At 43.7% G+C, this 27,490-nt stretch overlaps 1 protein-coding gene across 1 annotated transcript in view; it reads left to right on the plus strand.

Annotated features, from left to right (window-relative positions):
* The window catches only part of ENTREP2 (endosomal transmembrane epsin interactor 2), a 526,354-nt gene that overhangs the window by 465,725 nt on the left and 33,139 nt on the right, over window positions 1-27,490 (plus strand). Inside the window, exons 6-8 of the mRNA XM_075575857.1 lie at window positions 8,254-8,414; window positions 10,339-10,474; window positions 27,401-27,476. Of these exons, the coding sequence (XP_075431972.1) occupies window positions 8,254-8,414; window positions 10,339-10,474; window positions 27,401-27,476 (373 nt within the window). The remainder of the gene's footprint in view (window positions 1-8,253; window positions 8,415-10,338; window positions 10,475-27,400; window positions 27,477-27,490) is intronic.

A 27,490-nucleotide genomic window follows, 5' to 3' on the forward strand; every position in this document is an offset into this window, starting at 1 on the left:
TTAGTATATCCCTGTATACCCATCCTTTCTAATAAGACGTCCAACCTTTTTTTTTTTTAACAAATCTATTTGTGATCTGCCATCACAGTCTCCATTGGTAATGAATTCCACATGTTAACTGCCCTTACTGTAAAGAACCCTTTCCCTTTTTGCTGGTGAAATCTCCTTTCCTCCAACCTTAAGGGATGACCCTGTGTCGTTTGTACTGCCCTTGGGATGAATAGTTATTTTGAAAGCTCCTTGTATTGTCCCCGAACATATTTGTATATAGTTATCATATCCCCTCATAAACACTTCTTTTCTTTTTTTTTTCTTTTCTAATGTAAACAAATCTAATTTAGCTTGCCTCTCATAAATCAGATTAGCCATCCCTTTTATTAATGTGGTGGCTCTTCTCTGCACTTTCTCTAGTTCCATAATGTCTTGTACTCCCTATTCAAGGTGTGGTCTTACTAATGCTTTATAAAGGAGCATAATTATGTTTACTCCCTTTCATCCATTGCCCATTTAATGCAAGATATAATATTGTTTGCCTTTGCAGCTACTGCATGACTTTGGGCACTATTTCTAAGCCTGCTGTCTACAAGCACTGCCAAATCCGATTCCATCAAGGAATCTCCTAATTTACCCCCATTTAATTTGTAAGTTGCCTGTTTATTCTTCTTTCCCAAATGCATAACATTACATGTATCTGTGCTCTACTTACAACTTTAGCCCAACCTGAAAAAGTTCAATTTACTGTACGACAACTCTCTGTTGTCTGTCCTTCAACCAGTTTTCAATCCAGGTGTAAATATTTTTAGAGTCCAATTTGCTTTATTTTGTACACTAACCTCTTGGGTAGAGCCATATGAAGCCTTTGCAAAATCTAAGTAGACCACATTAACTGCATTACCCCGGTCTAAATTCCTACTTACCTCCTCGAATAAACTAATACGGTTAGTTTGGCACGACCTTTATCCTTCATAAATCCATGCTGATAATCAGTAATAATTTTGTTTCCATTAGGTATTCCTGAATATTATCCCGTTCTAAACCTTCAAGTAGCTTCCCCACTATGGATGTTAAGCTTACAGGTCTGTAATTCCCCAGTTGTGATCTAGCCCCATTTTTAAATATTGGCACCATGTCTGCTTTACGCCAATCTTGTGGTACTGAGCCTGTGGAAATGGAGTCCTTGAATATTAAATGTAATGGTCTGGCTATTCCTGAACTGAGCGCCTTAAAAACTCATTGATGTATGCTATCGGGGCCAGGTGCCTTATTTACTTAACAACAGAGGACAAGCCACCTATGAACTTCTTCCTTAGTTAACCAATTGTTTATTGTAATATAGAGGTTGTGGCTTCTTCCTGCGGCACTACAATTGCAATTGATTCTTCCCTGGTAAATCATTGGGGGGTTTTTTTTCTTCTAACTTTTAATGTGTCTGTACTATAGTAATCCAAAATGCTTTTGGGTTGCTTTTGCAATCTACAGTATCGCTAATCTATTTTTTGATAAGGCTATTTGTAAACTGTTGCATTGCCAGGTATATTGTTGATCCTGACTGTTTAACTTGTATTGTTTTGTTTGGCTTATGATAGCAGCATGATTAGTATAATGGGATAGTAGAGACCAAACAATATACAGGCATACCCCGCATTAACGTACGCAATGGGACCGGAGCATGTATGTAAAGTGAAAATGTACTTAAAGTGAAGCACTACCTTTTCCCCACTTATTGATGCATGTACTGTACTGCAATCGTCATATACGTGCATAACTGATGTAAATAACGCATTTGTAACAGGCTCTATAGTCTCCCCGCTTGCGCACAGCTTCGGTACAGGTAGGTAGCCGGTATTGCTGTTCAGGACGTGATGACAGGCGCATGCGTGAGCTGCCGTTTGCCTATTGGTCAATATGTACTTACTCGCGAGTATACTTAAAGTGAGTGTCCTTAAAGCGGGGTATGCCTGTATTTTAAATACTATTGCAAATAATAATACCACTTGTGAACACATGTCCCATTATCTCTTGACAGCTAATGCTTCCACTGCAGCTAGGGATTCTGGGTAATGACATGCAAATGAACACTGGCAATTCATATACCATTAGAATTTACCGGATCCAAATAAAATAGAAACTTGGAGGGTTCTTTTTTGAAATTTGTTTTATTTTTAACATAGGATTGAAACAGGCGGTCTCTATAGCTGAAACCCAATAATTTTGAGCTCTGGGGACCCCCTGTTTTCGCAGATACTTACTTCAATAGGGGAGGCCGGTAACCGCTCTGCTCGGCTAGCAGGAACACGTACACTGGCGACACACTTTATTCGAGCTCGGCTAGTCCCACGAATTCGGGTATACCCGGGTGTATTGAGGTTTGTGACTGTTTTCTGCCCGAGTCCATTGCGTTATTTTCCAGGCAGGGATTGAAGCATTTTATTCCCGCTGGCTGCAATACTGCACAGTATATATATATATACTGCATTACAATTCATGAATTTATGCCATCTGGTAGACACGCGAAGCATTGCAGCCTATTAAATCCTAATCATTATCATTTAACAGATCAGCCGCCTGTCAGCCAGGCATGAACCCAGGCTGGGAAGGCAAATGCAACGGGGCTTGTCAGAGGTGAGGAGCGGCGCATTCCAGGTATCTGCCAGGTACATACTGGGTATTTGCTCGAATAAAGTGTGTCGGTGCAGTAACGGCCGCTGTTCCAAGCTCCCGTCCCGTGCCGGACAACAGGAAGCTGTGATGTCATCCGGTGCGGCTTCCTGTTGGCCAGCGTGACTCAGGAGCTTTATATGTGCAGGAGATACTTTCACCCCTTTCGGAGGTAAGTATCTCAGGAAGCAGGGGGTCCCCGGAGCTGTAATTAATGGGATTCCGCCCCGGAGACCCCCTGCTTCAATCCTATGTTAAACAATAAACAAATGTGCAGAAAATAATGCCTGTTTGGATTGCTCCTTTAATAAGGAAATTGAAAAATAATTACAATAAGGGTGATTTCATATTTTTGTTCATTATTTAGAACTGCCCCTTTAATAGGTATGGGCAGACCTCATTTTGTCCTTGGGCTTTGCACTACATTCTGCCTTACGGATATATTTGTGCAACATTAGTAGTCAAAATAAGTACAAACATTGCTGACTATCCTTAGCATGCATGGGCACTACAGGAGCGATCACATGACGCGACAAGACTCTAGGGCAGGGATTCCTAACTTTTTTCTCTGCGCCCCCCTGCCTGCTATCCCCCCACCTGCTTGCGCCCCCCCCCCCCCTCCCCTTACCTTTTCGCCTGCATTTTCTGCCATAATTTAACGCCACGTTGCCATGGCGACACATCGCCAGAAGCCACCGGAGACAAGATAAGGGAACTTAGAGGCCCCGCGCGCTCCACCGGCATTTAATTTAAATGTTGTGGGGAAGCGCATGGGGCCTCTATATGCGCCAAGCCCCCACCAGAAAATGTTGCGCCCCCCCCCCCCAGTTTGCACACCCCTGCTCGAGGATCCGGAATGTAGAGAAGGCTTCAATTCTGTTTCGATTGGGCTGGCCGGTCCATCAGAGTAGTCATTCTGGTCACCCCCTAGGAAACCAGCAAGTGCCTTTGACATATCATAGGTCATGAGAGCACTGTGTAGGTTAAGGAGCACTTTGATTTTCTGTATATTGCACTTTACCAAATGCCTTCCTGTGAAAGCTGTTTAGTGTCACGTCACCTGCGTCAGAACTCATACAAAGTATGCAATATGTTTGTGCCGAACAGTGGCCTTCAGTACAAGTGCTACTTGAGTAGAATTGGAAAAGAACATATTCATTGCGGCACCTTACAAACCAATGGTGGTTACCCTTATTAGAGTATCTATTGTGCCCCGGCAGGGCGACAATCCCAGAAATCTGCTTGAATGTTTTATTTTACTTAATAGCGAGGGAGCACATACTTCTACACTCTGTGTGTTGCAGACTTTCTGTGAAAGGTTTTAGAAGACAGCTAGCAGCTAAATTGGCATAACTGAAACTCAAACTGTGGCTACCGGCAGGGAGCAGAAACCTGCCTGTCATGTACGGTTCAGATGCCTTTTGTAGTTTTAAAGAGTTACCTCTTCGGGCTGTTTATTGTTAAACATGGTATTCAGGGTTAAAGTCCTGTACTGATATTTCTGTTGTCGGGCAGCAAACATTATGGGGCATATGCTATATCCGCTGAAACTATCGATCGGGTCGTTTTGGGCCCAAATTCCCCTCCGACGTCAACTGGGAATTTCCACCGAACACGGCCCCTTGGGCGGATGTTAATTAGTAGAGAGACCAGGGCACTAAAGATATAAATGACACAGAGTGGTCTCCTCCAGCCATGTACAACAAAGGCTGTGTAGGGGGTCAAATGTAAACTGTTTTAGATAGATAAGCTTTTGTCTGTCTCAGGATAGCCAACTACTACAGCATTGGGACCCTCTGAACAGTCACCATGGCAACAGCAAGCTGGGAAATGTGCTCCTCTTGTTAGAAAACATCTGATACAGTAACTGCTGGTTTACTGCATAAGGCCCCTTTCTGAGAGGCCAGAGTGTTGTTTGGGTAATACAACGGCATAATTGAATACTCCTTATTAATTCCTACTATGTTTCTGCTTTTTCAGCTTTAGTACTAACCGGGGGAGTTGTCAAGCTTCCCAAACTTGTTTCAGCACTTGCATTGTTTTCTTCAAGTAATGTTGCCATCTGTTGCGCTAGTTGAAGAGAAACATGGAAAGTGTTTCTTGTGAGTGAATGTTTCAGATGGTTGATAATGATCTTTCTCTAATGTTTAATATGTTTGTGAAGCCTCTTCTTCACAGGTACTCTGGTGGTTCCCCTTATTTATAACCATAATACCACTGTGGGCAAACATTTAAGATTGGAGGATATATCATTCAAGTGTTCCTGTTGGAAAGGAATACACATTTTTCTCAGCACACAAACATGTACATTTTTCACTTTTAAGGCTTTTAAATCTGTAATGAATCCAGCTATTATGGTAAATTGTGAGAGGCAGGTGTCTGCCAAGGGATTCTTCACAATTTAGGAATAATATACAATTATGGGCAAGTGTTGTTTTTTTTTTTAAAGCGGTTTTGATACCAACATGCTTGATCCATGCTAGCATTGAAACCCTCACATGGAGACACATAAATAGTAATTTTGCAAGAAGAGCTTGGTGAAGCTTATTGAAGGATATAGGTTTCACAGCTGCCTTCAGATACATAAAACTAAGCAGAGCGGCAACACCTTACATGTACAGTAATTACAGAACGCACACCATAGAGTTTTAGGGATGAACGATATGTTTGTTTTTTCCCTAACACATCGTGTCCTAAGCATTTATTTTATTAATGTAAATATAGAATTTTTTTAACGGCATAATGTTTTATTAGTCATTAGTAGCATATTTTGGATATAAACAGCTTGACAAATTCAAATGTAAATCTCAAGATGAGAGGAGAAAAGTGTTTAAACGTTTTCATTGTTAATTCGTCAACAGTGGGAACAAGATGATAATGAACACAGCTCTCCAAAGCAGGTTTGCTTACTATACACCTTTGCTACAATTAATTGCATTTAAAATTAGCGTGTGCAAGTACAGGCATACCCCGCTTTAAGTACACTCACTTTAAGTACACTCGCGAGTAAGTACATATCGCCCAATAGGCAAACGGCAGCTCACGCATGCGCCTGTCAGCACATCCTGAACATCAATACCGGCTCCCTACCTGTACCGAAGCTGTGTGCAAGCGGGGAGACTATAGAGCCTGTTACAAATGCGTTATTTACATCAGTTATGCACGTACTGTATATAACGATTGCAGTACAGTACATGCATCGATAAGTGGGAAAAGGTAGTGCTTCACTTTAAGTACATTTTCGCTTTACATACATGCTCCGGTCCCATTGCGTACGTTAATGCGGGGTATGCCTGTATGTGAATACAGTAGATTTTGGTAACAAGGCATCAATCACTTAGATTTATCCCCTTCCACATGTCCCTGCCATTAGTTCACTTTGGATATACAGTAGTAGACATTTAGATTAACCAAACATATGTACATTCTGGGTGGCTAGGGGGTTTGAACCAAAGGGTCATATCATGTAGGACTGCAGTGCTCATTTCCAAGGATACCCCCACGTTCCAAAAACTATAACTTTCACTTTTTTTTAAAGGCGTCCGCTTAGATAGTCGCAAGGCAACTTCCTGTCCGTATGCAAAATAGTAATGTCAATGGTCATTGTTACTAATTGGATCACAGACAGGTTCCTGATGGTGGATGTCTTTGTTGATCTTGGGGGATATCTTTCCATTGGTGATTATCACTGTTCATCAAAGGGCATTCAGGATATGCAATGCTTTAGGACCAATAAAATCTGAAAATAGTTTAGACTCGTTCAATGGATTACACTGACTGGGGTTGGCCCAGATGCCCCCAACTGAACAATAAGCAACCAAGACATTCTGTAGGAATAAGGCCACAGCTCTTATTTATTTAACAAACTCAAGTTATCACCCCAACTGTAGTAACCCAGACTAGCCCATACCATGTCGAGAACTCACAGGGTTGCTCGTGACCACCTCTGCTCACGGACAACCGACACAGTAGACGTAAAGCACAACCCACATCGGCGGACATCACAACCCCACATCGGCGGACGCTACCACCCATTGGTTGATATGTCCAAACCAAGCTGTGACAAAAATGACCAAAGCATAATTCCACCAACTACCTGTGTCTCTTTCCTTTTATATTCTTTGTTCATCATTATTTATTTATTGCACCATAATCCATTTAGCATTAAAAAAAATGCTCTGTTCACAAAATGGGAGGAGGGATGGGACCACTTTTCTCAGCAACTGCGGTGAGTGGCACATTTCCTGTATCATCGTCCTCGTCGCTATCCCCTAAGTCCTCCCCTCACCTTCTTTAACCCTGAGCTACCCTGAATCACTTCCCCCAGAAGAGAGGGGTCATGGCCCACCCAGTCATGCTTCCCCAAGCCTGATTTCTAGGGTAGTTCTTTATTACAAATACACATTAAAAAGCTTCAGGAGTGTAATGGGGAAAAATACACAGTAACAAAAGTTACAAATGAAATGGGTTAACGCTCAGATGAGAAATGTTCTGCTTCTTTTTTCTGTAAGTTGTTGTCCTGTATGGCGTTCAGCTTTCCATTATTTTTATTATTAATATTCTTTTTATTGGATTGCTTGTAGATCAGAGTAATGCAAACAGACAACAGCACAAACAGATGTATTCAGTTGTTTTGGCTCAAAACAAAAGTCTGCCTTCAGCAAATAATATTAGCTCACTTGCTTCAGAAGGGAAGAGCTAAAAACCCACTCCGCTACTGATCCAGCAAAAGTGAAATGACAGCAGAACCTTGCCTTGAGGACATGGCGTTGAAGCTATGTTCTTCGATTGGCTGTCGCTGGGATTTTTCCAGTGCAGAGCGCATGAAGTAGGGTCACAAAGTCTACACTTCATTTGATCTCCTGAACAGTCCCTGCTGTACCATGCACCAGTTTCAACCTGTTAACAGGCTCATTAATCCCCTGTTTTCTCATGTAGGCTAAAGTGTTTTGCAATACAGTGCTCCTATGGTGCCCTTCCATTCGGCAGCATAATGCAAAACAAAACAAATAAGCAGTTTGAGGAGTATCATTCTGACCGGTGGAGCATAGATAATCAAGTTACACTGATACTGGCTAATAGAAACGATGCTAATTTGCAAATGTTTCCAGCTACGTTGATAAGATTAGTTACGTCTGTAAATGAATGTGGATTGAATTTCTTTATATGATCAGCGATGAACACAATGAGCAGCAATATGTTCCTGGCCACTTGAGCATTGAAGGACTTCAATTTGAAAGAAGCTTATTATTGTATTTATTTATAAAAAAATATACCGGGAAGTAATACATTGAGAATTATCTCTCGTTTTCAAGTATGTCCTTAGGGAGGCATTCATGTGACCAGCTATTGTAAATAACTTTATCTGAGATGGATACCTAAATCCCACATTCTTGGCAACCTAAGAAAGTAGCAATGTATTCTTTAATTGACTGCAATTTTAGGATTAAATTTACACTTTGAATACATATATTTACCACTGTCCATTTTTTTTAACCCCTTGTCTTATTTTGCCGACAGTTTCAAGAAGCAGAAAGACTTCTTCATATTTTTTGAGATTGTATATTTGTTTACTGTTTCTTTCCCCCTTCCCAGTTTTTACCATACAGAGGACACTCTACGAATATGGACTGCATGATGCACCACGGAGCTATTCTCCACCAGACCCTGGATTTCGATGAGTTTATACCACCGATACCACCTCCACCGTATTACCCACCTGAGTACACGTGTACACCAGTCATGGAGGTGCAGAGGTAAACTAAAGCTTCTCTACATCTTATGTACACTGTAGAGAGATTAACTACTGTATCCTGAAGGGCTAGAACATGCTTTAGTAATTCCATACCTATCAACTAAAGTCAGGTTTTCAGAATAGTCTGAAGCAGCCCTGGGCGTGTATGTATCACAGCAAATTTGGAGCCAAATCAGAGCATTATTACCCTGGACTTATATATCAAAGAATTTTTCTCCAGTCTGCCCTAGCTTGCTCCATGGGGAGTGTCAGTAGGAGGAGTTGGGGAATAGTTACATGATTCACAAATGATAATGAGATGTATCACATTCTGCTTCTCTATGCGCCTGTTATTTGTTCCCAGAAATCCCCCACATCTGAAGTGGCATAAGTCTAAAATACTGCATCACACGTAAGAAACTGTTCTTACATACAGTATTCTGCAGCTCTGCTCCAAAAAAACGAGCAGGACGTCTGAACACACTTTTCTCTATGTTGACACATAGATCCCCTGTTTAAACCAACATTACATTCTGAGTTTTTCATATATAAAAAGCAGGATGACAAATCCCATAATTCTAAAGGGGAGAATTTAGGAAGAGATGTGGGTGAACCCGTCACATAAGTTCGGGAATTGAAAATTTGCGGTTGGCGAAAAATTCACCAAATAAATAAATATTGCCTGGAATCGCCGACTGTGAATATCTTAGATAAAGAGAAACCTAATACATTTTGCAAATAGGGTTGGTGAATAGTGGCGAATCTCCTTACGAAAACTGGCAACATTTTGGCAACATTTCGCTAATTTTTCAATTTGAAAGTCAACAATTAGTCCTTTCTGCAACATTTAGCAAAGTCACAAATCTTTAAAAACGTGAAAAATGTTTGCAACTCAAACTGGGACAGGTTTTCACGTCTATAGTTATACATGAGGACTGGACCAGACTTTCCTCAGTTGTTAATTAGTTGACGTGTGTGATCCTACTTTTATATCTAAAGAGTTGAACAGTTATATGTATATGTATATGTGTATATATATATATATATATATATATATATATATATATATACACCCTGGCTGTGCTCAAAGCTGTGACCATGCAGCAAGCTTAAGCCTATAGGGAACCATGTTAAAAATGGTTTTTGAGGCAAAAAGTGACACTGTGTGCTCATTTGCATGTCATATCCCAGAATCCCTTGCTGCAGTGGAAGTGCTGTATGCTGGGTGATAATGGGGAAAGGCGGAGTTGCAGACCTGCCTAAGACATGCAGATGAGCATACAGTTGTATTTGCATATATATATATATATATATATATATATATATATATATATATATATATATATATATATAATACAGTATGTATTAAGTAGTATTCATGTGTTCTAAGCAGAATTCCTGCTTGGAAGGAGAATACATTGCTCTAAGCAGTATTCTGCCATAAGGTTCCTTCCTGCACTGGAAAACACCTTACATCCAATTCAGGTCAATGGGCTGCCCTGAGGATTGCCATAATCTATTGGGACGAGTGATACAGTGAATAAGAGAAAAAGTGCCCGGTCTGTCCATGTAGTCACCTTATAAAGAAACATGCATACAGCTCTGCACTACAATTTATTGGTCAACATAGTTAATGGATCCATCCAATGTAAACCTTCTTATATGCAGGCACAACATGTTTACGCTGTATTTATGGATTAACATTTGCTACGGACTTTATGGCAATTCAATAACTGTATAATTCAGATACATTAGAAAGCAGTGTATTGAGTGCATTCAGCCACCAGAAATGCAGCTATGAAGTAATAAATATAGTGATTTTGCACGCAGATAAATGTGTTTTATTTGAAGTGATCCTTTCTCTCTGAGAAACCGGCTATTAAGTTGAATCTCTCATGAAGAACCCTTCTTGCATTTAAAAATGGCTTCTGTGTTTTCCTCTGCAGAGGGCTTCATCTGGATTTCCCACACTCTCCATTCAGTGCTTTGTATGAAGTCTCCATCAATAGTCCTGGGATGCTGTACCCGTCTGAACTTCCTCCTCCATATGAAGCAGTCATTGGGCAAACCCCTGCCAGCCAGGTAAGAAATTAATATCTCCATGAATTAGAAGCATGTCATCCTAAGGCCGAGACCATGCTGCCTGCTGGCTCGCTGGGGCGTGCTGAGGCGCAGGGAAAGCGGGTGCTTTCCCTGGCCTTGCGGTTGCTTACCGCACGCGCCGTCAGCGGGCCTTCAGGGGGCAGGCAGGGGGCGGGCCAGTGACGTCACGGAGCTGGTTCGCCCTCATTGGGCGAACCGCTCACGTGACCGGCCTGTCTCGCCGGCAAGCGGGGGAATATAAAATTCCCCCAAGACCTGCGCTTCCACAAGCGCGCGGAAGCGCAGGTGAGCCCCTACTAAAGCCGCTCTAATTGCGGCTGTAGGGGCTCAGTGGTGAGCGGGAGCGCGCCTCAGCGCGCTTCCGCCAGCAAGCAGTTAACATGGCCGAGGCCTAAGACTGCAGCATAAACAGGTAAAGATCAGTCGTTGTTTAATATTAGAACCTAGGGGGGTATTTACTTAGAGGCAGTTTTAGCTGCTTTGCTAACTAACAGAAGCTGTGCACTTGTCTCTAATTTACATTTAAACCAATAATTGCAATCATTACCTTTAATTGATGAGCCGAATGTATGTGGCTACGCTAATGCATTGGAGAATATGGAGCCACTACCACCATCTCTGATAATATGTGTGAACGTCAATTAATTATGTAGCAATTTATTTAGTCTTTTTTTTCATTGCTGCGGCAGCGTAAAATTAGACACTCCCCCGTTTTGCGATGTAAATACCTTGATGTTGCTATGAGTGTAAGGCCGCGTCCATAGTGCAGGATAAGGTGTGAGCAACGTAGCTCGTGCCGAAACAGACACTAGGACGCCAATGGATATGCGCAAGTTTGTATTTCAAGCGCGATGCCGGGTCACACGGAGAACGCGGAAGCTAGCGCGTTCTACTATGGATGCAGCCTTAGACGCTCTGCATGCAGACGCAAAATTGAGTGCATAAAAAGCGGCTTCACAAAGTCCGATCAGCGGCTACACAAGGTACTCTAGGATTTTTAGACAGTTTTATAGGGTTTTGCCCTATTTTCCCTGTGATACATGGCCCCACTAGACTGTTCAGTGATGTATAAAGCCATTAAAGCTGCAGTTCAAGCTCCTGTTTTTTTTTTTTACTTCAATAGTTTCATTTGGGCAATCTCTACTTACCTAAAGAACCTCATAGCTGCCGGTCAATTCGTTCTCCGTCTATTGATCGGCAAAGTTTGGCGACATCTTTAAATATGGGGAATGTAAATGGTTGCTATGGCAACAAGCATGCTTTTAGAAATAGAATACAAGAAAATTGGTCTTTCAAAGTTGTTGTTTTTAAAACAGAAAATGCTAAAAGTATTTTTTCTTACTACAGAACTGATTTATTAAAAAAAAACACACATGCAGGATATTGCTTGAACTGCAGCTTTAAGAGATTAGCTGCCCATTTTTAATAATACAGAATTAACTTTAGCTGAGCTCTACCATAAGCAGGCTCATACATCCCAGTGGAGTCTCACTGCTAAAAATCATCACTTTCCATTAAAATGCCAACTTTCACTCCATATCAGTGAGTCTCACGAAAAGTCAGTTAGAGTTGACGAACCTGAAGAGCTTACAGTCTACAAGAATAGGGGAGTCAGACAAGGCATGTAAGCATACATTTTAATGGTGCCAATTGTATTTGTACCCATAATACCAGAATCTGATGCTCTTAAATCCTTCTGCACAAATCCACTAACACACACACAGTACATACATTAACACACTGATACTACACATACAGAAACACGAATAAACTGAGACATGCTGTACACGTACATAAAGGCACTGATACAGTACATATTGTATACTCTAAAACACAGATACAATGATATCCACAAATTTGCACATTCACATTCACACATGTATAAAGACCCACACATTGTACGACACTGCTTTCCTTTGCCTATATTGCTGCTACTCCCTGATAAACCAGATACAAGGTTGAGTGGGAAACAAACTTGTACTGTTGAGAGTCCATGCAGGAGAAAAGAAAGCAGATTTCACAACGGTGCGTGAGAAATGATGGGAATCCTGCAATATGCTGCAGGCTTCTCCTGCAGTGAGGAGGCCAGATTTCCAGAGAAATCACATTACGGGGATTGACAGCAAGTGCAAAATGCATTATATGAAGGAGCATCCCTTGAGGGTATGATTACAAGAGCAATCTGCAGGCGAGGTCCTAGTGAAACACCGTTCCAGCACCTTCACGTATCACAGGCTTCTACCCAACAGCAGTGCTGTGATCTTGTCTCAGGGAGTATGATGCACACAGCCATACACATTTACACAGTAAGTAATGATGCTATGGCAGGGGTGGCCGACTCCAGTCCTCAATGGCCGCCAACAGGCTAGGTTTTAAGGATATCTCGGCTTCAGCAGCGGTGACTCAATCAGTCCCAGCTTCAGCACAGGTGACTCAATCAGTCCCAGCTTCAGCACAGGTGACTAAATCAGTCCCAGCTTTAGCACAGGTGACTCAATCAGGGCACAGTCAACAACTGAGCCAACTGTGCTGAAACAGGGATATCCATAATAACTGGCCTGTTGGTGGCCCTTGAGGACTGGCGTTCGCCACCCCCGCGCTTAGGTCTGTAGTGACACAGGTTTGCGGTAGTATTGAAGGTTTTATGCACCCTTTGTAACATCTCTAAATTTTAACAATATTAATCCAGTTATTTTAGTTTGATACGGTACATTCTTCAAGGGCATTTCTGGTTTCAGTTGGAGTATGTCATCTTCCGATGGAGACTGAGTAAGGATGGACGTTTCAACCCTTTTAAAATCATAGGGTATGAAGGGCAATGTTTTGCACTGCAATCTTTATGGGAGACCTGGAAGAAAATGTATGTACAGTAGTTGCTGTTGAAGACGTGTGACCTTTAGAATGGCTGTGCACTGAAGCCTGGTCATTTTCAGAGGGGCGGGAATGTTCCACATGGAACCTGAAGTGCTGAATAACCCTTTGAGAGTCCCATGGTGTAGCCACTATGTCATGGGGTCTGGCACTCCAGTGGCCCCACGGCTACGTCATGGACATTTGTAGATTGCCATCTCCTCTAGAAAACATTCTGCTCTCCTGTAGAGCGCAGAACGCGATCTGCCACGCATGGAAAACGGAAGAGAAGGACTAACCAGCGACACCGCGACCATGTGACCTCTCTGAGGAGCGGTCACGTGATCGTGATATCCCGGAGGAGCCGTGGGACTCTGGTGTTGCGGTTCCTGCGGCACTCAAATGTCACTTAATGTGACAATAATTATTAGGCTAAAACTGCGCAAAGAAAATGCTGTCACACATTTGGTTGTAAGTTAAACCTTCTGAAAAGATGCAACGTTTCCTTCAAGAGTGTGTGCATTTAGATTGTGTATATTGTGTATTGCGTATATTTTAGTAGTTACAGGGCACATAGCATTGACAAGCTTCTATCTGGAATAAAATGCAGTTGTTTCTCCACCTCCCAGCCCCCGAGTGCCTTATGTTATTTGTATTCCACAGATAATGACCGCCAAGTAATTGTATTCATATGAGGTTCGATAACCATTTCAGTTTGGGTCACCAATTGCTTACAAATGCCCCATCAATATGTCCTGCAGAGATTAACCTGTGGGCACGTGCTTAACCTGTGTGTTCTGCTTCTGCCGCATGTCACATGGAAGCAGGAATAGCATAGTAAATTAAATGAATCACAATGGCACTCTTCTTAAGCAAAACCTAGAAGAGTCTTATTAAAAAGCTATGCCCTGCGGTGAGCAGTTTGCTGCTTGTGTTTCCATCAGATTATTGCCACGGGAAATTAAGCCTCTCATTAGCACTCCAACCAACTCTGCTACTAACATTGCCTCCTCTACTCTCCTGCAGTCTCGTGTGGTCGAAGTGTGATGGTATCAGAGGGTACAGGACCACTAGTGTTTTATTTACAAATCCAGTGTACCACTACCTTATCCTTTCCATGTTCACATTACCACGACTTTTCTTTCACGCATGCACAGTATCACTTTCATTTTAAAGAAGAAGGGATATTGGAAGACTCTCCCCGCTGTTCTGTCGCTAGATCATAGGTATTCCATTCATCTTTATAAAATAAGGGTCAGAAAACTATGCCCTCGTGTTAAATACATTTTAATTCATTTTTTTTTCATCAGCAAAGTACTACTACTCTCTTAAACCACATCCACCACCACCAGCAGTATTTTCATGAATCTACTGATTCTCTGTGTATCTCATGCAGGGGATATTATTATATGCACTTACATTTAAAGCCATATTTACTAAGAAATACTATTTTTTTTATTTGCCATAAGACACCTTACCGCCTATTCACTTGAATGGGCCGAAAAAGACCATATTTACTAAGCCATGCTGGAAGATATGTAATAGCACTGCTTAGTACATGTGGCCTTAATCTTACTGGGATTCTTTGTCTCCTACCTCACTACCTTGGCACAGTGGTTTCCAACCTTTTTTTGGTTAAGGAACCCTAAGTGATATCCCGAGGAACCCCAACTATCTGTAATCGCGCGTCTGTGATCAGATGCATTGTAAATTCTTCCGTATTTGATACAATGTTCAAATGACCTGACATTTGTAGGGAACACTTTAGGGATGCCCGGGAAACCCAAGGGTTCCTAGGAACCCTGGCTGAAAAACACTGACCTAGGGACTGCCCTCTTTTCTGTAAGGTCTGGAGCACTTACCTTTGTATTGAGCTATAGCCCTGTTTAAGTGATATTGTATCTCATCTTATACGGCACGGGGGTATCATGTCACCATGGCAACGAGGCATCACGTGACCCCGCGGCGTCATTTGACGCCGGGTTACCATGACGACACATAGCTGGAAGGTAAGTGTGTTATAGAGGCCTTGCGCGGTCCCCCGGCATTTTATTTTAATGCCTTGGGGGAGAACGCGGAACCTCTGTAACTGCCGCGCCACACCCAGAAAATCTTGCGCGCAACCCAGTTTGCGCACCCCTGTTATACGGCATTGACCACATCAATGCTATATAACAATAAAAAAGCAATTATTAAACTCATTCTTTATCCCTAGGCAAAAGGTGGCTGTATTGATAGCTTTGTTAGCTCTTGTGTATTCTACTGTTCGGGTGAACTAATAATGCTCAATGCAATTAAGAAGCAGTAATGATATTGACCCATCTGGCAGCGTGGGGGTTACTATGCCAGCCCATCAAAGCCCCTATATACAAATCTTTGCTTTGCATCCTCAACCCATCAAAATACAAAATTACATTAAAGGAGCAGTCTCTCTTGTACAAAAGATTTTAGTTTTATCGTCTTATTTTTCATCAGCACTTATTCCCTATCCCCGGGAGAGCCCTTGCTCAGGAAATACTTAACTATGACTGCAGGGCATTGGGCAATCCAAACAGCCACCAGCAAGGATACTGCTAGTAAAGGGCTTGTCACTGTAATGTATGACATTTCTTTTGCTGATTGGCAAGTGCTGCTCATAATTTGGGGGGTAATTGTTTGACTGGGTGGGTAGGTGGGTGGGTGTGAGGGAGGCAGTGACGTTGGAGGGAGGCAGTGACTTTGGGAGGGAGGCAGTGACTAGGTGGGAGGGAGGCAGTGGGTGGGAGGGAGGCAGTGGGTGGGAGGGAGGCAGTATGCAGTGGGTGGGAGGGAGGGAGTGGGTGGGTGGGAAGGAGGCAGTTTGGCAGTGGGTTGGCAGTCGGCAGTGACTTTTGCAGTGACTGGGTGGGAGGGAGGCAGTGACACTTGGCAGTGACTTTGGGAGGCAATGACTGGGTGGGTGGGAGGAAGGCAGTGACTGGGAGGGAAGGAGGTAGTGTCACGCCTGTATGCCCGCAGACCTGGCAAGACCCCAGTACTGAGGTGGGAAAGGTATTACACCACACACCCACAGCAGTGGGAGCACGCCCGGAGTGTGGTATAGCGTTGCTGGGCCTGTTGAGGAAGTGGTTAAAGATACTTGCAACGTCTTGTTGGAGTAAGAGAGAGAATGGTCGTGTCCGTGTGCCAATGTCCAGGGGTCCAGAGAGTAGAGTCGTCAGGGTATCAAGCCAGGTTCGAGGATTCCAGAGAGCAGCAAGGTACAGTAGAGTTCGTAGCTAGGTTCAAGGGGTACAGAGAGCAGAGTAGTCCAGGACAAGCAGGGGTCAAAAGCCAGGGAAATCCAAAGTAGACACAGGAGCAGGATACAGCAGGGACACAGAGGGAGCACAGCATAGGTCAGCACACACAGGGAAACAGGAACTATGCAGAGCGACGATAGAGAGGACAGACAGGGGTTATAAAGGGAAACACACCAATAGAAGAGAGGGGAGGAGCAGAGAGAGAAGTGGGAGACAACGAGGATAGGACAGGGGGAGTAGAGAAGCAGACAGAAGGGGCAGTCATGGGAATGGCCTGTAGGGACTGGGAGGAGGAGGAGTCAGGATCGTGACCGGGCCTATAAGAGGAGCGTGTGCACGCGCCCTCTGTAAGTTGAGGGTGCGCGCACACAGGCTGTGACAGGGAGATGGCACGGAGGCAACGAGAGGAGGAGCCGCGGGAACGGCGGGACCCAGACGAGGAGCGTGTGCGCGCGCCCTCCGTAGGTTGAGGAAGCGCGCGCACAGGCTGCATCACTAGGTGCGCGGAGCGCCGCGCTGCGGGTACCCCGACGGAGGGAGGCTGGGGAGTGGACGGAGCCGCCAGGGGAGGTAAGGCACTGGCCGTGGGCATAACGGGTGTCTGGGAGCAGGAGAGGTCAGTGCAGGCACTGGAGGAGCGTGTGGGCGCGCGGGACCTGCGGGGCAAGCGCTGAGGCACCGGGGAAGATGGAACGGGACAGGAGTGAGAAAGAAGAGAGGGAATGGGAGGAGATGGGGCAGAGGGAGAGACAGAAGGGGAAGGAATCCTCTGAATCGTCACAGGGAGGCAATGACTGGGTGGGAGGGAGGGAGGCAGTGACTGGGTGGGAGGGAGGCAGTGACACTTTGCAGTGACTTAAGCAATGACTGGGTGGGTGGGAGGGAGGCAGTAACTGGGTGGGTGGGAGGGAGGCAGTGACTGGGAGGGAAGGAGGAAGGCAGTGACTTAGGCAGTGACTTAGGGATGCAGGGACTTAGGGAGGGTTTGGGTGAGGTGGGGGGGTAGTTGTGCTGATGCGGCGGCTGGGGAGGTTGCGGAGCGGCCGGGTTTGGGTGAGGCGCGCGGGGGGGGGTAGTTTTGCTGATGGGGTGGCTGGGGAGGTTGCGGAGCGGCCGGGTTTGGGTGAGGCGGGTGGGGGGTAGTTTTGCTGATGGGGCGGCTGGGGAGGTTGCGGAGCGGCCGGGTTTGGGTCAGGCGGGGGGGGGGGTAGTTTTGCTGATGGGGCAGCTGGGGAGGTTGCGGAGCGGCCGGGTTTGGGTGAGGCGGAGAGGGGGGGGTGGTAGTTTTGCTGATGGGGCGGCTGGGGAGGTTGCGGAGCGGAGGGTGAGAAGCGCCAGGTTTGGCTGAGTCGCGCCGGGAGTAGTTTGGGTGAGGAGGTGGCTGGTGGAGGTGAGGCGGGTGGAGGAGAAGCGGCTGTGGCTGAGACAGGTCCGGACAGTATGGCTGCACTGTGGCTCTCATGCGGTGTGAGGCAGTTGTGTGGGTGAGGGCGTGCGTAGCTGTGTTGCTGACTTCACCCCACTCTACAGGCCAATCACAGCGTGTACACAAACCCACACACAACCAAACTTTCAATTTTATATATATATATAGATAGATTGGCAGGAAATACTTTTTTAGCAGAAATTCAAACAACAAATATTTACATAGGCGATAGACGCCTGTTAACCATTTAAATGCTAAAGGGATATAAGGAAGTTTTGATACATCATTTTTTGTTTTCTAGTTGCATATATGAGTATTAACTCTTCTGGTGCTGCAAACACTCCCTACGATGGAACATATTAAGTGGTAACATACAATAAGAATACTACATAAATCTGGGATTGCCCAAGGTCCGTAGCAGCAGTTTGGTGTCCCTCTGCAGTGCACCATTAATCAAAATGACTTAAAATAAGTGCTGCGTTGCATCTGTTACGTTTATGAGCAAACCCTGTACACCCTACTAACGACCTTGGAACACAAGGAAGGGACATATGACCTGTATATTTTCTTTAAATTGGTAAATCACCTAAGCACTGTACAGTGTTGATGCAGTCCCCTTGGTACATTAGTGTTAATACAGCTCAACCCCCTTATAACGCTGTGCTTGGGGTCCAAAGAATCACAACGCGTTATAAGCGGATCGCGTTAGAAATAATGTACAATTGTATGCATTGTACAATAAAGTATTTAAGATACCAATAATCGTGTTGTAAAGTATTCATAAATACGAAAATTGGGAGCCACGCTTGCATCGCGTTTTAAGCAGATTCGCGTTGTAACGGATCGCGTTATAACGAAGCTGAGCTGTATTATGATTGTACAATAGACCTCTTCCACTGCCTACCTTGCTTCGTAAATGACCTACAGTAGTGCCGACGAGTATACTAAAACAAATCTGGGGCAATCACCAACAAGACCCAGGTACATGCTGGGTACATGCTGGGTACCTGCTGCAACATTTCTGTGACATTTCTGCAGACAGACTAATGGTCCATCGGATTAACAGCGGGGGTCCCTGGCAGTCCCATTCAAACTGAATGGGACTTCCAGGGACCCCGGCTGTGTTAATCCGATGGGCCATTAGTCTCTGCAGAAATGTCACTGAAATGTTGCAGCGTGTACCCAGATCTTGTTGGTGATAGCCTCAGATTTTCCAAGGCAAGTTTAAGGCAAGTTTTAGAATATTCGTCGGCGCACCTGTACCTTGACCTACTTTGTTACATAAAACTAGCAGTCCTTATGCCCTCCAAAAGGTTTAAAAAATAACTATATACAGTTTTCACCCTCACATCGTTCATACAGGATAATACGGACAGGATTTACAACTGCCTAGTGGGAACAAACAAGAACTCTTTTTGTAAATCAATTTTGCATCTAATAATGCTTTTGGTTGTAATATCGAGCGCTCTCCAGCGTTCCAAAATATTCAATTTTCAACACTGCGTTCTGTATAATCGTGAAGCATAATGCCTGCTTAATAGAATTTGGTCATGCATCTTAACATATCAGATATCTTATTAAACCTCAGATGTGTACGACATATTTTTCAGAGATAAATGTCACATGCGGACAGATGCTGTGGATCTCTTTGTAAAAAATGTGTCATTACTGATTTAAAATGTATTGCAAAACTATTTCTTTCCCCCCCCCCCTCTCTTTTGACTTTGTCGGAAGACACATATTGATGTAAAACTGAAAGCGCCTCTCCTAATAGCTTTAAAATAGCGTGTCACGTTTAGTTTTTATGAAAGGCCACATTTAAATTAAGTCTTGGACTCAAGTGCTGGCTGGGAAGTGATTGATGAGTTTTCAGGGATCTGCCACCGGTTTTACGAAACGTCGGATGCTTAAGTGTGCTTAGACTGAGCCGGGATGATGCTTTTTTGCCAAACATGACATCCTCGGTGTGTCCTCTCGACCTTGTCACAGTACATTTTGTGTTTTATTTATGGCCGCTATGTATCGAGCGAGAACAGTTTAGAACCTACTTTTACTTTATTGCCCTGAAGATTTCATACTAAACTAGTCTCCAGGTATTTTTTTTAAAGGAGTTGCTGAATGGTGATAATTGTTGCGCTACAACAGGTACCACGTAGATTAACCCATTCAGAGGCTGGTGTCTTGCAAGGTATTACAGGGCAATGCATTGCAGGGGTAATACTGCATGCCCGGTTTGATGGACTGTTGTGCAAATTATATTATGTTAATGAAAAGCAATGTATTTTGGGCTTTATACCATTGTAGGAGTTTATATGCAGTGGGACTGAAATGCTTCTGCATGTGACATCAGTAAACAACAATGCAGTGCTTACCCATCCAACACTAAGGCCCAGAACCACAAAGCGCTGCTCTGGGAGAGGGGGTGGCTCAGTGAGTAAAGACACTGACTGGCAAACAGGGGAACCTGGTTCAATTCCCGGTGTCGGCTCCTTGTGACCTTGGGCAAGTCACTTTATCTCCCTGTGCCTCAGGCACCAAAAATAGATTGTAAGCTCCACGGGGCAGGGACTCTGTATACCGCTGCATACAACTAGCAGCGCTATACAAAAACATGCTATTATTATTATTAATCAGGTCTAAAATGGGAACGAACGTTACAGCATGTTCCCTCAGTCAACATGGTATCCTCAAAGCTAGTTATAGACCAGTGGTGCTCAACTCCTGTCCTCAAAACCCCCCAAAAGGTCATGCTAAGGATATCCCCAGCTGGGATATCCCAGATGGCTCAGTTGCCACTGATTGAGCCACCTGTGCTGAAGCTGGGATATCCTTAAAACCTGACATGTTGCGAAATCATGAGGGCGAGTTGAACACCCCTGTTATAGACAAAACAACAGCCATTATTGAGCTTAGTAGCATAAGCTTAATGTCACGTTATTGTAGCATAATGTTGCGTCAACTGCCAATAACGTGACAATTAGTACGCTTCAGCGTTACTCTGATCCAGACCTTGAAATAGGTCTTTAGATTGGATTGAAAAAGAAAGGAGAGGGAAATAACGCTATTTTTCTTAAATCATACCTAATTGTGGTGTCACAACCATGCAGACTCTGCAAAAGTCTGACTTCATGGTCTGGATGGGAGTAACGCCATGTTTAGGTATTACCTACACTAACTAACGTAATGTTAAGTCACTGTGCAAATCTAAACAGACTTTAGTGGATATGCAATGTAAAAAAATGCCTCATTTGCATGTCATTTGCAAGTCAGTATCACATCTGTTCGTTATCGTTAACTGCTCTTTACAGGAGAAAACATGGGTTAACGTTGTTACATAGTTACATAGTAGATGAGGTTGAAAAAAAGACATGCATCCATCAAGTTCAATCTATGATAAATTTAGACAACAGATACTTTATCCTATATCTATACTTGCTTATTGATCCAGAGGAAGGCAAACAAAAAACCCCAGAGTCATATCATCCAATGATATCTCATAAGGGGAAAAATAAATTCCTTCCTGACTCCAAGAATTGGCAATCGGATTAATCCCTGGATCAAGATCCTTCCCATGTTTACTTATTTGGTATATCCCTGTATACCTTTCTACCTTTCCTTTCTAAAAAGATGCCCAACCTTTGTGTTACGTTGTGTTATGGTCCTTTGAAGATACACTATTAGCCTTAACATGACATTAAGTTAGGTTAACTTCCCATTAAGGGATTTAAAGGAGCTCTGTGAATCTGGGCCTAAAGGTGTTTTACGATATTTGTTCTTCATTTTGTGGCTTAAAAGCTTTATGATACAGTATCAATTAAACCAACCAGTGCATGTATTGCATCAGCAATGTGTTCTTAATATCTCCGTTATGAAGTTCAAAGAATGACATGTCTGAAAGGTATGTTTAGATCATAAAGTTCTCCAAATATAAAACCTCAAACTGGGAAGCTCCCAGAAGAATGAACGAGACAGTTACCAAAACCACCCACCCCCCCTCCGACCCAGGTTCCTACTGTAGGACACTAAAACAAAAAAATGGAGAGACAAACATTGCCAATGCTGGATTCCTGCATTAAGAACCCAAAGACACTTAAGATTCATTGTGTGGCAACAAGAAGAAATAGACAACTATATATTGAACAAGATTTGTGCAACCGCAGATTATTCCCCAGGTGCCATTTAAGGACACTGCCTACAGAAAGCTGTTTGAGTTGGCGGGAGTCCAGTTTCACATATTATTGACAGTCAGCACGATGAGGCCATTTCCATGTGCAGTAAATGGGCTGATTGCTCGTAATTTTGGCTTCAGAACAACTCAATTTTCTTTCTGTTTTTTTTTTTTCCTTCCTTTTTTTTTTTTACATTTTTAGCCGCACGTCTTGAAACTCTGGAATACATATTCCACATGTTCTGATTTCGTCTCATGAACAGTATTCAGCTCACTGCTACGTCCTTGATTGGATGGAAAGGATCCATTTCATACATTACGGTTGCAAACAAACCAATATCTTGGATTTTTTGGTCTAAATTTAGCATAGGTTGGACTTGATGGACATAGGTCTTTTTTCAACCTCAACTATGTAGCTATGTAACTATGTAATTATGTAACTATGTAACTATATGCACCCTGGTTCGTGGTGCATTCAGCTGATAGGGTGGGAAGTGTGGACGGGATCCTACAGATGTCATTTATGACACAATGAGGTTTTTTACCCAAAGGCTGCAAAACGGAGACAAATTCAGTGGCAAATATTTATCAAAGAAGAGTAACTCTGTTCAGTATCTGTATTTTTAGAATGACTTTGACATACTAATTCAGAAGTACATTTGGTAACAATGTGAGGATATATTTAAAGAAGGGTGTAGCCTGCCTTTAAGAAGCAATGCTGATGACTCATGTATTCTCAGCGAGCAGAAGACACTCTGTGCAGCAGAACAATGGATTTTGGGACAGTGCAAGAATATACAAGCACACAGATCAAAAATGTCATATACTGAATTATTTTCCAAGACTTTAGCGAATAAGCCCTCATATTGTAGGTCTGCACGGTCATAGGACAACTGTCACGCCGAGCCTGTGCCTGCATCTTTTAAACATTACATGCAGGGCCACCAACAGAAATCCCCCCCGAACACATAGCGCACTCCCCCCCCAGCGAACCCAAAGCGCACTCCCGCCCCCGAACCCATAGCGCACCTACCACGAAAAAATATTTTTTAGCGCGCAACTTTTACTTAACTGTTTTCTTCTTATTGTAATACGGAAAAAAACATTACAATGCAACCTGTTTATTTTTATATTTTCAGCAAAAGACAGGTGAGTGACTGCCTGCCTGGGTGCGTGGCTGAGTGACTGGGTGGGTGTCTGACTGCCTGAGTGGGTGGGTGAGTGACTGGTTGGGTGACTGTGACTGGGTGGGTGACTGGGTGGGTGACTGGGTGGGTTGGTGACTGTGACTGAGTGACTGGGTGGGTGGGTGACTGAGTGACTGGGTGGGTGACTGAGTGACTCGGACTGTGTGCCTGGATGGTGTGTGACTGAGTGACTGGGTGGGTGAGTGACTGAGTGACTGACTGGGTGGGGGGGTGACTGAGTGACTGGATGGGTGGGTGGGTAACTGGGTGGGTGGGTAACTGGGTGGGTAGGTGACTGAGTGACTGGGTGGGTGGGTGACTGAGTGACTGGGTTTGTTACTGAGTGACTCGGACTGTGTCACTGGATGGTGTTTTACTGAGTGACTGGGTGGGTGAGTGACTGAGTGACTAGGTGGGGGGGTGACTGGGTGGGTGGGTGGATGGGTGAGTGAGTGGGTGGGTGGGAGAGTGAGTGACTGACTGGGTGGGGGAGTGAGTGAGTGGGTGGGTGACTGAGTGACTGCGTGGGTGACTGAGTGACTCGGACTGTGTCACTGGATGGTGTTTTACTGAGTGACTGGGTGGGTGAGTGACTGAGTGACTGGGTGGGGGGGTGACTGGGTGGGTGGATGGGTGAGTGAGTGAGTGACTGGGTGGGTGGGAGACTGAGTGACTGACTGGGTGGGGAGTGAGTGAGTGGGTGGGTAAATGACTGCCTGGGTGGGTGACTGACCTTGACTGGGTGGGTGCTGCTTCCTGCCCCACGAGATGCTTCCCCCCCTGCCCCCGAAACCCCCACGGCTCCTGATGGGGCAGGAGGTAGGCTCTGCGGGCGCGGGAGGTGGGTGGCTGGGGACGGCCGAGACTGGCAGATTCCGTGGCTGGAGGCGGACGCGCGGGGGAAGCTGGGTTGGCACGCGGGGAAGCTGGGTTGGTAGACGTGGGCTCGCCATGGCGCTTCCCCTCCATCCCACTTTGGGAGCGGGGGGGGAGGGAACGGGGGGGGGGGGCAGTGGGCCCAGGGTGCTTCTTACTAGAAGGAAAGTTCCTGTAAGGAGGAATCTCTACCCCTGGCAGAACCCTGCAGGATAGAGGCGCTGCACCAACCTGAGGAAAGACCCCTGCACCCCAAGCTCCCTACTATATCTGCACAGACTCAGCCTCCTGGGAGGCACCATAACGCACCATAACACACGTAACATACAAATCTCCTTGGGGGGGGGGGGGAAGAAAGGGTGTTACATACATATATATATCAACTGTAAATATTACTGTATGCTCATTTGCATGTCTCAGACAGGTCTGCAACCCTGCCTTTCACCATTATCACCCAGCACACAGCACTTCCACTGCAGCAAGGGATTCTGGGAAATGACATGCAAACGAGCACACAGTGCAACCTTTTGTCTCAAGCTCACATTCATGAATTACATGGAGTAAGTGAAAAATACCCGTTGCCTTCAATTTGATTTGCTTTTTCTTTGATAAATACGGATGGCTGTCTTTAGACATGTCACCTCTTACTGATTTAAAGTCAGCATAAATAAATGCTAGCATCAATAGGATTTTATGGGGTGCAGAAACCCCAAATTGCTTTTGATCATTCGAGGTTGTCATGTCTCGGTCTCTGGGAAAGAGTAGAACCAGGTTTGCTTTGATAAACAACCTCTTTTGAGGCTGCATTTTAAACGGGTGCTTTTAATGCAGAAGGCGAATGCTTCAGGGAATATAGACATTAAAGGTAAGAAAACAGAAAAGGCTCATTTCGGGCACTATAATTTTCACAAAATTGTCTGTAAATCTTGCAATAAGCCTTCATTTACGGATATTTACATGCACGCCGGGACTAAGGAATTATTCCATTAAAATGTAATTTTCGGTTTGTTCCTGCATGTCCAATTGAGGTCCTTTAATCTTGGAATCTTGACAGCTAGGTAATAAGTAAATACAAGTCTATATTTTACTGCATATGTGAATGCAAGTGATGGGGTTTGGTGGAACAGGATTTTACTGTTCCGGGGGAAAAGAAAACCTTGTTTTTATTGTCTGTTATTGCATTTCACTATGTTTTAACTATGAATTATATCTAAAAATAGAAGTCTCCTAATCTAGATTAGAAAATGCCACCAGATGCAAATTAATACTTCACAATACAAAAGTAAAATGTCACAGTGTTTCAAAGCTGCATGATGTGCAGAAAATTCTTGTTACTGCTCAGAGGCTAAATACTGTACTCTAGGATCCTGACCCTGCCATATCACTTATTGCCACACAGTGTTTTCTTAGTACCTGCAGGGCACACTCATTAGTTTTTTTGTCACTAGTACAATAATGTGATTTGAGATTTAAAAAGACAAATCAAAATAATTAACTATTTGCATTCCTGGGTAAAGAAGCTACAAGACTATGCAATTAAGCATGCCTTTGTACGAACATATTTTTTTTCAAATTTGTGTTTCATAAACCTTAAAGCAAATACAAAATACCACTTGTGGTGCATTTGTATGTCTCAGACAGGTCTGCAACCCTGCTTTTCTCCATTATCGCTTAGCAAACAGTGCTCTCACTGCAGCAAGGGATTCTGGGTAATGACATGCAAATGAGCACTCACAGTGAGTCACTGTTTACTTCTTATCAATTTTAGCATGGACCCCTATAAGCTTCTGCCTGCTTTAACCCTGCTGAAAGGCTGTGTAACACGGCAGGCATAAGCTTATAGGGATCCATGTTAAAATGGATACGCAGTAAAGAGTGACTCACTGTGTGCTCATTTGCATGTCATTACCCAGAATCCCTGGCGGCAGTGGAAGTATTGTTTGCTAAGGAATAATGGGGAAAGGCAGCACATATCAGAGACATGTACCCCCAAGGGGTATCTTTATTTTCTGTACGGTGGAGGGTTTTTGTCACTTTTTTTTTTTTTTTTTTTTTTTTACCCAGCATAACTTTTTAATGTCTGGTTATACAAACCTTAAACAAATGTAAGTTGTATGTATGAAGACGTCATATGATGCACAATTTGTTGTTAAATTATTTTAGACACATACAGTACCTCTTGTTGAATACCTGATTGATACAATTTAAATGACAGCAGCATTCTTTATTTATACCTATTATTAGAAAATATCAATGATTAGTGTAATATTGTTTATAATAGCCACACTGGGAAAATAATACTTTTTGTTAACCTTTGTAATAAAATATCTGTGCTGCATCAAATACATTTTTGGGGTGAATAGTGTAGTAAATTCAATGTGTATTTTGAAGGTTTACACCCTGTTGAACTTCAGAGACAAGTGTGATGCACTTTCTACTTTTTGGTGCTTGGAGACATTCAATTTTAATACCTAACATTAATATCTGTCCACCTAGCACAGTACATTTCTGTGCACCCCATCCTACCCCCCAAACATGTAGGTTTGACATGTACTAAAAAGTAATTTCCGGTGCTTAGCACATAGGCACCAAGCAGTTGTGTGTTTCAGAATATGAGAAGGGAGGTGCTAGTCCTATTTCAGATCGCAACAATGAATAACGCAACTCCTTATAGAGCATAAATAAGAAGTTATACCATAAACGACGAATGCTATTGCTATTCGTCTAACAACTTGTTCAGTAGCATGCCGTCACTGTGTCTTATTAATCTACTTTATAATAATAAAAACTCTGAATGCATCTGCCTTTATGTACCCCTGAGGCCTAGCAATGGACACAGTTATCTTAGTCTAAAGCTTCCATAACAAATGCATTGCATGCTAAAATATTCCAGTCTGTGCTATTTAATGGTGGAAAAACACATCGCTGTCCGCTCACAATAAATTGCTTTCAATATTTTGAGTGAGTGTAACGTGTAGCAGCCCCTCCAGCACGCAAAGGTGCCCACCTCAGAGTTGTACACATTAAAATGCAAATTAAACTGAAATGCCTCACAAACTGTAGATAAGAGGTTTTGTGTTTATAAATCTGGGTCTTACTTGTGTTATATCCTCACAGGGGACCAGCATAGAGCAGCAAGTGACAGGATCCAGCATCGGTGCCCGGAACACCACTGCAGGCTTCAGCACGCAAGGTATGGTTACCACT

The sequence above is a fragment of the Ascaphus truei genome, chromosome 18 (genome assembly GCF_040206685.1).
Source record: "Ascaphus truei isolate aAscTru1 chromosome 18, aAscTru1.hap1, whole genome shotgun sequence".
In the NCBI taxonomy this organism is placed as follows: domain Eukaryota; kingdom Metazoa; phylum Chordata; class Amphibia; order Anura; family Ascaphidae; genus Ascaphus; species Ascaphus truei.